At 40.8% G+C, this 13,140-nt stretch overlaps 1 protein-coding gene across 1 annotated transcript; it reads left to right on the top strand.

The window, feature by feature from the left end:
- The first annotated feature begins 1,097 nt into the window (after positions 1-1,097).
- On the top strand, positions 1,098-12,452 carry dpp7 (dipeptidyl-peptidase 7). The gene is made up of 13 exons (XM_084360661.1): positions 1,098-1,230; positions 1,684-1,810; positions 1,891-2,030; positions 4,187-4,350; positions 6,011-6,146; positions 6,347-6,428; positions 6,630-6,796; positions 7,952-8,012; positions 8,477-8,595; positions 10,745-10,901; positions 11,583-11,647; positions 11,728-11,798; positions 11,892-12,452. The coding sequence occupies exons 1-13, from the start codon at positions 1,153-1,155 to the stop codon at positions 11,995-11,997; spliced, it is 1,473 nt and encodes a 490-aa protein (XP_084216787.1). The 5' UTR covers positions 1,098-1,152; the 3' UTR covers positions 11,998-12,452.
- The last annotated feature ends 688 nt before the right edge of the window (positions 12,453-13,140 follow it).

Below are 13,140 nucleotides of genomic sequence, written 5' to 3'. Positions count from 1 at the left end.
TCTTGTAACTAGTATTATGATTATTAGGTTTATCAGATGTGTTTTCACAATAAGCCAAATGTTGAATGAATTCATCAAAATAATAAAATCGGAAGTGACTGAAGCTGCTGGGCAGGAAAGAATTTGAATAGCCAACTGGAAGTTACAAAGACCATTAAGGGGAACAAAGTATTGCTTTAATACAGCTAAAAAGGCTTTAACATGACTCACCATGCTGCATAATAAAATGATACCATCTATGGTATGGGACATAAACACAATGGATCACTCAAAAAGGTGGACAGGACTTTTTTTAACATTTTAACTATGTACACGATACCAAACTTGACCTGCCACAACACAGACAGAGCATAGGAGTGAAAAGAGTTAGCATAGGCCCACAGGTGACATATATAATCTCTAATCTGGCCCTGATTGGGTATTGAATAGAGGAGGAGTCAGGCCTGGAGCAGCTTTCACTAACATGATAGATGTTCTCATCTGCAATAGGTAAACATTCTCCACTGCTTTCCCTGGCTAGACCTGTCCCAACAGTGAGATTCAGAATAAAGCCCCACCACCACATATATACATACATATTTACTATGTCTATGTATACAGATGATCTATATGGAGCACTTTTAGCACATGAACTTCAGGATGAATTATGTTCTAAAAAGGCCTCTGAAATGTAATGAAATATCAGTTTACATAGCATGAAATGAAAGTACAAGTGACAATATCTCTTAATGAAAGGGTGAACACCAATTTAACACATTAAAATACTTTAACAGGTGTTGGGGAGTAGACTGCACATGTGAAACACATCATGGAAAACCTTTTGTGGCTCCAGAGGAAGCTGCATGTCATAAATGTAAATTGCCTCAAGTGATGTCTCTCAGTGGCTAAATTGCATTGTGGGTAATGTAGGCTTTTTTCACATAGTACTCCCCAAGACAAAACATCAAATCAAATCACTCTCTTTGCTTGTCTCATTTCTCTGTTCTATTGTTTCAGCTGATTGGAGGCATAAAAACAGAATGTCAGAATTTACGAGACGCACTGAACGCAGCACAGATCATAACATAAGTCATGTGACACATGCGATGTGCGCAGGCGCGGTGAAGATTTTTATGTGAAGTGAGGTAGTATTTCGAGCGCTGTGATTGAAACATGTGGAGCATCTTAGTGTTCGTGACGGTGACAGTGAGCCTGTGGCCGGTGCAGGGGCTGCGGGGCCGCACTTCTCAGGTAACCAGGCCCTCTGTAACGTCTGTGACTGTTTTTGTGAGAGCTCAGTTCCGCTTTGGAGAAAAGTCCATTCAAAGCTCTACTTCTCGTCGGTCAGTGTCCGCTGCTGACACTAAAATGGACTTAAAATATTATTGAGAATGTTAATGATAATTGATAATATATAAATCACTTACGAAGAGTTAGTTAAATATGTGTAGTGCTGGATGAAATACATATGTGTCGCTAAAGTAATGTGAACAGTGCTAACTGCTGAGTCAGCTGTAAGCCGAAGTTTATAGTGAGGATAGCACTACATGTTCTCATTGTCCGCATAATACATCTCCAGTTTCTTGAATGGAGTTTGGTTGGTGTGACGTTACTTATGACAGGTCCCTGAACTTGTAGTGTCGTTCCTGTTATATTCTCATTTTAAACGCCTGGTGTGTGAAGCCTGTACATTTATTTTTAAAGTGGCGAAAACATGATGGAATGAAGAGAGGACCCCAGTTCACAGAGAAGTACTTCAGTCAGACCCTGGACCACTTCAACTTTAACAGCATGGGGAACTGTACATTCAGTCAGCGTTACCTGATCACAGGTGAGACCAGTGTCCCATTTTAAACCTAACGAAGATATGAGCAAATGACCTATTGTGCTCTGTTTTCCCTCTTCTTTAAGATGAGTACTGGCACAAAGGCCACGGCCCTATTTTCTTCTACACTGGCAATGAGGGAGACATCTGGGAGTTTGCACTCAACTCTGGATTCATCACAGAGTTAGCTGCTCAGCAGGAAGCCTTGGTCGTATTTGCCGAACATGTAAGAAAACACTGGTGCACATCATGAAACAGTACTGTCATCATCTATGAGTAGAGTTTACAGGTCATGTGACAAAGGAAAATGGGAAATGGATGGATGAAGTTTGACTCATACTATCAGCTGATTTTCACTCCCCACAACCCTCCAAGAACAATTATTGCATTGTTTTTTTTACAAGGTAGTGTGGTTTCCACTACCAGACACTAGAACAAGAAAACCAGCCACCTTTACAAACTCTAATCAGCTGGTGTAACTGCAGGCCTTTCAGAGCACCAAGGACACCTTGCAAGACCAAAATAAAAAAAAAAAACACTGCAGGACTATAAAACAATAAAGGAGAGAATAAAGTGCAGGCGGTTTCATTATTAAATGTAATTTAGAGGGAAAAAGAGGATCTTCAATCTTCAGTGAAAACCGCTTTTAGTGATCACATCCGTCCGCGTCAAATGAATCACTAATATATGATTATTATTACTCTTTTTCTTCTTCTCTCTATTTTTCATATTGATTACCATCTTCTACATGAATACAAAGTATAGTAGAAACTGACTGACTGACCCACTGGCTGATTTACCACCAGGCAAAGTATCATGGGAGTAAAGAAAAATGTAATTATCATAGTTTAAAAACATTTTCCTGGCAATCTTCCTATATTATATGGCTATAATGACTAAGTGGGTAAAGGAGAGTATTAGAACAAGTAGAACAGTCATGACATCACTTTACTGTAATGAGCCTTTAAAAGCAGGAAAAGACAACACTTTTGACATATCACCATATAATGATAGCCAACCAAGATCACATACTGTCTTACTTCACAATAACAATGTGATATCCATATCCGGCCCCGTCCTGGGGTCACAGCTCATGTGTCTGTAGCACAGAGGGATGACGGAACGTAAAATGTCTGATCGCATTTGTGATCTTGTGTACTTTGACCAGATCACTTGGACTGCTGAAGACTTATTGTGTGGCTGCTTTACACAATATGTAACATTTGAGAAATGTGATTGTATTTTGTTAAACAAAGACAGGGTTTTTTAGAAACACATATTTTATTAACTAAACTTGAATATTGTGTCAAAATGTATACTGAAAACTGTCACATACTGATACAGAGCCCAACTAAAGTTTTTTTGTTCTTAGAGTCAGCAATGTGTAACTCTCAATATGCCTGTCAGTACTTACCCTGTCTGTGGCTCTCACACTTCATCTGTTCCTATTGAGGATATAAATGTTAAATAATGGCTCATAAACCTACAGCATATTGCTTTATAGTCTTCCTGACAGCAGCAGGACGTCATGTGTGGGACTACACTGTGGAAACTATTGCACAGAGGAAGAAGATATATCAGGCATTAATACACACACAGTACTTTGTGAGGATACATTGACTCTGCACTTGGGATGTGTTGACAAGAAGAAGTAGAATCTCACCAGGCGCATCCTTTAAATGCAGTCTTTTGTGCAGCAGCTTTCATTATGCTGCACGTCCTCTCTCAGACACGTACAAACATACAAAGGCCAAGTGTGTTTAATATGCTGCTTTTGATTGTGGTCGTTAACTAGGGCTGGAACAAACGACTGCTTTGATTATCAATTAATCTGATGATCGTTTGCACAATCAATCAATTAATTGTTTAGTCTATAAAAAAAAAATGTCACAAATGCTCACCACAATTTCCTGGAGCCCCAAGTGATGCCTTCAAATGTCTTCTTTTAGCCACCAAACAGTCCAAAACCCAAAGATCCTTTATTTACTGTCATAAAGAAAAACTGTAAATCTTTATATTGAAGAGGCTGGAACCAGCAAGTGTTTGACATTTTTGCTTGAAAAATCCCCCTAATGATTTAGTATGTAGTTTTGTTTCAGTCGACTAATCATTGCAGCTGTGTTGTTAACTGTCTTAAGTTTAGCACCAGAGTCAAAATATTCTAAATTCAATAATGAAACATTCATACCTACCAGCTTATGTGGCAGAAAGTCAGAGTCACATTATACAGATGATTTTGGAAGAATTTGGATCACTTCACCTCCGTACAGATGCACAGTGTCCTTCACTGGAGCAGGGCTACACTGCAGCTTTGACTCTGCCTGCTTTTGTTTTGAAAAATGTAATTAACCTTGAACACCTTTGCCCCCCCCCCCCCTCCAGAGGTACTATGGCAAATCCCTGCCGTTTGGCAAAGAATCCTTCAACATCCCTGAGATCAGCCTGTTGACAGTGGAGCAGGCCCTCGCTGACTACGCTGTCATGATCACTGAGCTGAAACAACAGCTGGCAGCCACACACTGCCCTGTTATCGTGTTTGGAGGCAGGTAGGATCCATTCGCCCGACACTGCTCTTACAGTTTGTCACTTGTGTGACTTGTTGTTAAGCATCTCACAAGTTTTCATTTCTTATATGAATAATCAGTCCGATACTGGCTGTGGCTTTCTTTTTGTGTCCCCTTGAACAAATAACCTCTTCATATGTGATCAAATCAGACTAGAGTTGATGTTAGTGAGCAGGTTTCAAACCTCACTAAGTTTCACACATAAACCAAAAGAAATGGTTGTAGTGAGCAGCAACACTCCACCTCTGAGTCTTTGACTGAAATCATTAAACCTGCTGGTTTCTTCCATTTGATATGTTTTGGCCATGGTGCACAAATGAATTTTATAGAGAAGATGCACAAACAGGAAGTGAGGCATAGTCTCTGGATACTTAATATACAGTCAGTGTCTAGTATTTATGTGAGGAACCACTGCAGTCCAGTCACTGAACAACAGTCCGTCCATTAGGACTGCAGCTAGCCATGATTTGACCTTTTCTATATAATCTCTTGATTATTTTTTTTTTTACAAATAATCAAATAGTTGTTTGGTTTATAAAATGTCAGAAAGTTCTGAAAAATGTTGATGAGTGTTTCTCAAAACCCAACGTCCTCAAATGTCTTGTTTTGTCCATAACCCAAAAACATTCAGTTTACAGTCAAAGAGGAGGAATGAAACAGAACATATTCACATTCACAAGTGGACATCGATTCATTGTTGCAGCTCGACCTGGAACAAATCCCACCTCCATGTTGAGTCTTTGTGGAAACTGTTTCAGAGAGGTGTTGATCAAACTTTAGGGTCATTTTGAGTTGAATTCCGTCAAATTTTTGTTACTCGAGAATTTTTTAGATGAACTTTGTAAACAGATAAAGCCCATTATGCAACACATATGAGCACCTAACAGTATCATATACACATGGCATAAGTCAAACCAATCAATATGATGCACAAAGTGACAGTCAGTTGCTATCACGTGGAATGGTAGCGACACAGACTTTATAGTTTGCTGTTAGATTAAAAGGTGTTTAGAATCATGGTGTTTCTATTGTGAGGTTCTGAATAAATGTTTGTTTCATTGCCCCTCCCAAAAAAGGGACAGTGTCTCAGCTTGCTGGAGTACATTTAGAATGGTCCTCAAAGTGTGACAGACCTTATTAGACCATGCTCAATAGAGCCTACTCTGTTGTGCAGGTAACTATTGTCTGAAAGAAGGTTCTACTAGATGCCTATCAACATATACTAATCATTTCAGATGCGCTCCTGTGCCATTTTGCAAAGAAATCCATCAAGCCAAACTTGAAACTGCAGCTATTCTGACACTTTGAATATACTTCACACTTCCAGGTTTAACTGTGGTTGGAATCAGATACCAGATCTAACAGGAGCTCCAGTGTCAGGTTTCAGAGGGTGATCTGAGCCCTTCTCTCCCTGTTCTTTCAATCGTATGAAGTCCTGAATGACTCAGTGATGAACGTCTCCTTTCTTTCAGATATTTGATTATAATTTTCCAAATTGGCAGTAACCCAGTTATTCCTCAAGTCAGCTTAAGACAGACATGACACAAGATTTCTTCTAAAATAAAAGTTAGAAATTCTTTATTTATTCTTATTTGCTCATCTTGGAGTACCTGCTGTTCAGCCGTCTCATCTCTTCCTGCAGTTATGGGGGAATGCTGTCAGTCTATATGAGGCTCAAGTATCCCAACATTGTGGCTGGAGCTCTGGCTGCCAGTGCCCCCATACTGTCCACTGCTGGGCTGGGAGACTCCAGGCAGTTTTTCAGAGATGTCACAGCTGTAAGTGCATCTATGCTCTTCTTTTTGTATTCAGCCTGAAGTGTCCTGAATCTGTTCTTCTATCTTCAGAGAATTGTTTGTCCCTGAAACTGTTAGAGCTGTTTTGGAAACAGTGTATTTAATTTGTTCACTTTAGAAAATAATTAGTGAATTTCCTCACACGTGCAGGTTGGATAATGATCTTTGTTTCTCTTTCAAAGGATTTTGAGAGTGTAGCCCCTGAATGCACAGATGCTGTAAGAGGAGCTTTCCATCAGCTGAAAGAGTTAGCTGAGCACCAAGGTAAATCTGTGACAATGAAAATACATGTTTGACTACATTATGTTGCTTACGCAGCAATGGCACTTGGATTTGTCTCAAGTCAACCTTAAATGTGTTTAGTGGTTGTTTGTCAAGAACGTCTCCTGACCTCGGAGGCATTGCTCTCTGGTCTGAAAGGAAAACGTTGTCATGGAGATGTAGTAACTCTGGTGCTGTCTCCAGATTATATTCGTATCCAGTCCGAGTTCTCCCTGTGTAAGCCTCCATCATCTGCTCAGGACATCCACCAGCTGAACGGCCTGCTGAGGAACGCCTTCACTCTGATGGCCATGCTGGATTACCCCTACAGCACTCACTTCATGGGCAACATGCCTGCCAACCCTGTCAAGGTACACACAGCCTTTCTTTTAAAATGCAACATCACATATGCTGAAACTATTCTGAAAAGCAGAAGAGAAACTTACCGAGCCCACACTTTCTATGTTCAGCTTTCCCAGGCTGTAATGACCAAATAAAACCAGCGGTTTAAACAACAGCTGTGGACCTCTAGTAGGGCTGCCATTTGCATTTCGACTTACAAACCAAGTATTAGAGCTCAGAGGATAAATTGCCCAGATGTATATAAATATTGATGAGCTTATTGCAGATGTTGGTGAGGTTTATATGATGGTCCATTAGTAACAAGAAATGCCAGTACAGAGAGATATTTTTTGAGAAATGGTGTCACCGTTGCAAAGCTTTTTCAGAGAGCGCACACAGTAACAAGAGGAACCAAATATAAATGATCCTTAGTGAAGTTATGTGCTAAAAGCAGCTACAAGGACCTGAGATTTTTGTTGGTTATTATGTTGATCTGGCTGCATGTGCATTTGTTCTGAAAGCACCTGAAGAAAGAGGGAATACATTTTATAACACAATACATGGCCATTAGTGTATGTGGTACATGTATGGATAAGATGAATAATATGATGATGGTGAAACAAAGTAAGCTTAGTTTTAGTGCCATTCAGTGACAGGCATTAAATAACTGTTTCATTAACAAGTACATATAGTTTGTTAAACAAGTTGATCAAAGAATAATGTATATTGTTGTCTTTCTGAAACTGCCAAATATTGCTAGTGTGACTGACTTCCAGGTTTTAGTGTTAGTCATCCCCACACCCCTTTCCCAACATTGAGTCTGAGTCTCTGATTCATATGATGAAAATTAACAATCTCGTATCAGTCAGGTTTTAGTAAATGTTACTCGTCAAAGTTATTGATATTATCTAGGCTGGGAAAGTGGGTCCTTGTACAGTAGCTGCAGCACATACTGATGTTTTACATGAAGGTGCATACAGTTCTACAGTTACAGTAGAAATGACACAAACAAATAACAACAAGTCTGCAGGGTACACAAAATAAAATCATATGTTACATAGATATAAATAAAACACAAATAGCTGTACCATTAATATATATAACACAATCATAAATAAGTGGATATGACAAGAGTGACATGAGTGAGATGTTAACAAGAGAAATGTGATGTGAGTGTTTTTCAGGTGGCCTGTGAAACCATGCTGAGTGGACCCAACCTGCTCACTAACCTGAGGAACACTGCAGGTAAAACAATAAACACTGGATCTTACTGAAAGCTGCCACTTTGTTTCAGACTGGATTGTGTATATTTGAGATGCTGGCAAATGAAAAGTGAGTCAATTTTGGGTGTATTTCATGTCAGCAGACACTAGAGGGCAGTGGCCAGCTTCACATTCCTTATTAAATACACTTAGTTCCAGGTGCCTGTGTTCTTTGAGTATACAGTCAGTAGAAACGGTTCCTCTGTTGGTGTTAGTAACCTCACTGCTCTGCCTATGTTCTCCTGGCTTCTTCATGCTGGACTTGTGACTGTGTGGAATAGTCAAAGTCTGTGAGCTCCTAAGATCACTGAGTACTTGCTGGGCAACAATCCAAATCTCTGTGACCCTAACGGAAAGTGAATTTTATTTATGTTGTAAACCTGATGCTGAGCAGGATCTACCTGATCTCCAAGGAACCTAAATAATCTCTCTTGATGTATCCTGCAGGAATAGTGTACAACTCTACTGGGGTGCTGACCTGTTTTGACCTGTACAGTCTGTATCTGGAGTGTGCTGATCCCACCGGCTGTGGACTGGGCTCTGACAGCCTGGCCTGGGACTACCAGGTATTCCAACACCCACATACACACTGCACAGCACTGTAGTACTTGTATGTAATCTGATCAAAATGTCAGCATATAATCTTTTCAAGTTTGTATCGGTAAACTCTAAGGGTGTATTCATGCCTGACTTGTTTGATGCACGTGTTTCAAAATTGGGAGCACTTCCCTTTCAGATGATCAGTTTGCTTGGACAGGTGTGAACACAGCAGTCGCGCTGAGATGCAGGACAAAACAAGCGGGCAATCGATCTCTGTCTGCTTTCGGATGGACTCTTTAGCATCATTTCAAAAGCTGAACTTCTAATAGATGCATCTGCTGATTATGAGCTCTGTTCTTGAAGGATCTTATAATTGATCTTATGTATTTTTATGCAAATCATCTGTTAATCATCATGGTATGTGTGCACGTCGGCGTGAGTATTTTCCCAGATCAACTGGACAGAAGCTGCTAAACGACTGTGCTTGTGTTGTACTCGGTGTACTTTGTCATTTAAAAGTGTGTGTGAGTAATCTCACAGTAATAAGCCCCACATCTCTACTAGAGCCACACCGATGCTCGATTTTTGGGTCCGATAACGCTACCAGTACGAGGAGATAAAAAGTTCTGATATCAATATATCAGCCAATATATATACACATAGTCAGCAGTGCTTTCTCAAATGTGACAAACAAAGATATGTAACGGAGGAAGGATATTTATCAGTTTCACAATAACCGTCTGAACAGGAAACCTGTAACTTCAGTACAGGAATAGTCTCATTCTGACTTCTTCCTGGATGTATCAGCTGAATCGACACACATTCGTAATGGAAAGTTCTCACTTGAAATACGGCTGGAAAATGACAAATTATAAAAGAATATCCATTAGAATGAAAGTGTCAGTATACAGTATTAAAACAAATGTTACAACAGATTGTTTCAGCTGCTGGATACCCAAAGGTTTAGGGTTAGCACACACAAATCTTCAAATCAAATCAAATCAAATCAAATTTTATTTGTATAGCCCAAATTCACAAATCACAGTTTGCCTCAGAGGGCTTTACAATCTGTACAGAGACGACACCCTCTGTCCTTCGACCCTCGATTCGAGTGAGGAAAAACTTGCCCCAAAAAAAGCCCTTTTAACAGGGAAAAAAAAAATGCGGAAGAAACCTCAGGGAGAGTCACAGAGGAGGGATCCCTCTCCCAGGACGGACAGACGTGCAATAGATGTCGCATGTACAGAGCAGATCAACGAGATCACAATGTATACAATTATAAGCGATGGTTGACAGGAGTGAAAGTACATAAAGATGTATTACAGCAATAATGATGAAATGCACATGGAAATGTGATTACTAGTAATAACAGTAGTAGTGATTAATGGTAAGGATGGTATGTAGCAATGCATTACAATAATAGTAGTGGAACGTATGTAACAGAGATGTGACTAATATTAGCGACAGTAGTGGTGGGTGTCAGGCAGGGTCATGGCAGTAGGCGCATCCACGATCAGGCAGGGCCGTAGCAGTGGGCGCATCCATGATCCACGACCCGGGCGCGGCCAGGATCCAAGGGAGCCTGTAGCCACAGCTGGCTTATCTCATTTTCGCTAATTTATTCTGGCCAACATTTCGGCCTCATGGCCTTCATCAGAGCACGGAGGGAAATGGAGGTCAAGTAGTCTTTATACAGGAATCGGTACGCAATTGGTTTAAAGGGTCACATGTTAAATAACAGAATTTGTATCACAGGACCTGTAACCTCGGCTGGAACTGTTAAATTGAGATCGTGTGAAGCATTTCACCTATTTCAGTCATTGTCACATAGTCAAGAAAAGATAAGGAAGTTAATCACTTTAAGCCAACCACCTGCAAACCCCTGAATATAATTGACACGACTTCTATTCCCTGTTCTGACGAAGGCCACGCGACTGGAGCATGAGCATGTTTGTTGACACGGTGAGAAAAAATGGGTTAAACTGAGCAACTTTCTGAGCAACAGTGGGGAAAGTGCATCCTTTCAAAGATTTACTATCACCGATCGTTTGTTTTTCCTTTTTTGACTAACAGAATTTCAATCTGACAAAAGAAATATAGCCCATTCAGCTATGGTGCTTAATCTTCAAACTGTCCATCACGCTGACACGTCCCCTGCCTCTGTTGTGGTTGCAGGCATGCACAGAGATCGATCTGTGCTACGAGAGCAACAATGTAACGGACATGTTTCCTCCCTTGGCCTTCACTGAGAAAGACCGTGAGCTGTACTGCTCCAAACGCTGGGCTGTGGTTCCACGACCAGACTGGCTCAAAACCCAATTCTGGGGTGACAGTGAGTACTCAATAGTTATGGGCCCCCACACTGCCCTGACAGATCTCAAAGTCTAAGCTAGAAATTAAAGGTAATGGGCATGGGCGGTTCCTCTTATGAGCAATATGGGCAGCCGCCCAGGGTGGCATTTGTGGAGGGGCGGCATGAGCACCCGCAAAAAACAAAAAAAACTAAAAAAGCGAGCGGACAGTCGTCCACAGTAACTGGCTCTGTAGCAGCCACCTCTGGGCTTATCTCATCCAGGTGGATCGACCCCGGTGCCGACCCGTACCGGATGCCTGAAATGTGTTTGCATTCATTTCATCCGGTTCTTGTATTGCTCATTTACACGTCAAGTCAATGATGTCATGTTGTCGCGTGGGGAGTGGGTGGCTGGGCGCCCTCTGTTTTGTAAAGAGGTGTCTGCTGTGGGGGGGTGGGGGGGGGGCTGGGCTGCATCTAATGCAGCTAGTAGGCTAAAGTCAATCACATCACAAATTGCTTCCAAATAAAACGCATTTCAGTCACAGACAGACGGACAGACATCGACTCCTTGTGATGATTTTCTGCTAACTACCACATCAGCCTCATAAACATTTTATGTTATGTTTATTCAAGTCCACTTGTTCCTGAGTATTCCCATAAGCTGTATGTGTCTGGACTTGTGTTCCTGTTTCTAATGAGCTGTGCCCTTGTGTTCAGCCCTCTCCACAGCCAGCAACATAATCTTCTCCAATGGAGATCTGGACCCATGGGCAAACGGAGGGGTAAGACATTAAACCAGGTGAGTACACCTCAGTAAACTGTGAGGTAGGTGCATTTGCTTAATCAGCTCTCTGCTCTTTAGGTGCGCAAGTCGTTGAGCACATCACTCATAGCTGTCAATATTTCTGGAGGAGCCCATCATCTGGATCTGAGGTACGGAAGCCTGCTGGCCCCTGGAGAGACTTGCATGTTGTTGTTGTCATTGTTTGTTAAAATCTAACCTGACATTACTGTGTTTATATGCAGAGGATCTAATGATGCTGATCCAGTGTCAGTAATCAGTGCCAGGAAGACCGAAGCAGACCTCATTGCACACTGGGTGAAGATGGAGAGGACCAGATCAACACCTTAAAGCACAGGTCCAGTTTGGTTCAAGACTGGAACTGCACAAGACCAGCTGTTATCATTTCCTGTCAAATCACAAATCATTCTAAGATCACTGTAGTAGAATTCCGGAGAAGTTGTACAGAAAATATTGAGTCCACCTGGGTGTAACAGTTCCATTCTGCACACTAACTGTAGTTAGTGGGTGTAGATGTGTTCAGCTTGGAGAGCCAAAATTGAGTGAATTTGCCTGATCTGAGTTTTGTCAATGTGCAGTAACGTCCCACAATAAAATCCACAGCAGGAATGGAGGAGCTGCTCTCAGTGGACAGAGGAGAGAGATCCAGGAAAATCTTGAAGCATCAAAATAAAGTGACATTTTGCTTGCGCTGCTTTTTTCCTTCTTTTTTGGCAAAGATTATCAATGTTAAAATGTATTGCCAACTTTTTTCATAATAAATTAATTCAGCTTCTGAAATGTGAGGATATGTGTTGGTCATTAAGGAGCATGTTTGGGTTTTGGACTGGCCAAAAGAAGCAATTTAACTTCACATTGGACTTTTCACATTGTTTTTTAGACATTTTATAGACTAAACAATGAATCCATTTATTGTGAACATAACAGGCAGATTGATAGATAATGAAAATAATTCAGTTACAGCTCTATTCTGCATGCATCAGAAAACAGCTGAAACACCTGTAACAATGTTCTAAAGTCTAAGTTGATGTATTCAGAAAGCGTTTTAGTCTAATTAACAGTTTGAAACCTAAAGCTATGAAGCCATTAAATGTTGACCTCAGTGATCATTTGATTGTCACCACTTAAATGTCTTGATTGACTTATTATTCAGCTCTACAGTGTAGACTTGAGTATTAGTATAATGTAGTGTGAATTTGGCTAAAAGGTATAATTGAGTCAGAGTGAACACAAGACAAGGTGTCATCATCATCACCATGTACAGTACAAACACACATTAGTGAGAGCTCCAGACACAAACACCTCCCACACTTAGAGGATCCATGGAGTCAGACTCCAGTTTACTATTGCTTAACTATTGGCTTCATCTGTCTGTCACTACCTCTTCCAGAAAATGGATGGTAGTCAGTGGCTCCACTGATCTCGCTGTGTTCTGTTCCATCTTTCACCATAAAACCAAACACTTAAACCAGA

Source organism: Pagrus pagrus, assembly GCF_965226575.1.
Source record: "Pagrus pagrus genome assembly, chromosome: 8".
NCBI lineage: Eukaryota > Metazoa > Chordata > Actinopteri > Spariformes > Sparidae > Pagrus > Pagrus pagrus.
Note: the sequence above shows the minus strand (reverse complement) of the source record. Positions and strands in the feature narration are given on the sequence as shown.

What these genes read in the sequence shown, in the direction of transcription:
- dpp7 (XM_084360661.1), top strand. Translation starts at nt 1,153, where the DNA reads ATGTGGAGCATCTTAGTGTTCGTGACGGTGACAGTGAGCCTGTGGCCG. An exon ending in TGCCTGCCAACCCTGTCAAG is followed by an intron (nt 6,797 to 7,951) that starts GTACACACAGCC and finishes AGTGTTTTTCAG; the next exon opens with GTGGCCTGTGAAACCATGCT. An exon ending in ACCCATGGGCAAACGGAGGG is followed by an intron (nt 11,648 to 11,727) that starts GTAAGACATTAA and finishes TCTGCTCTTTAG; the next exon opens with GTGCGCAAGTCGTTGAGCAC.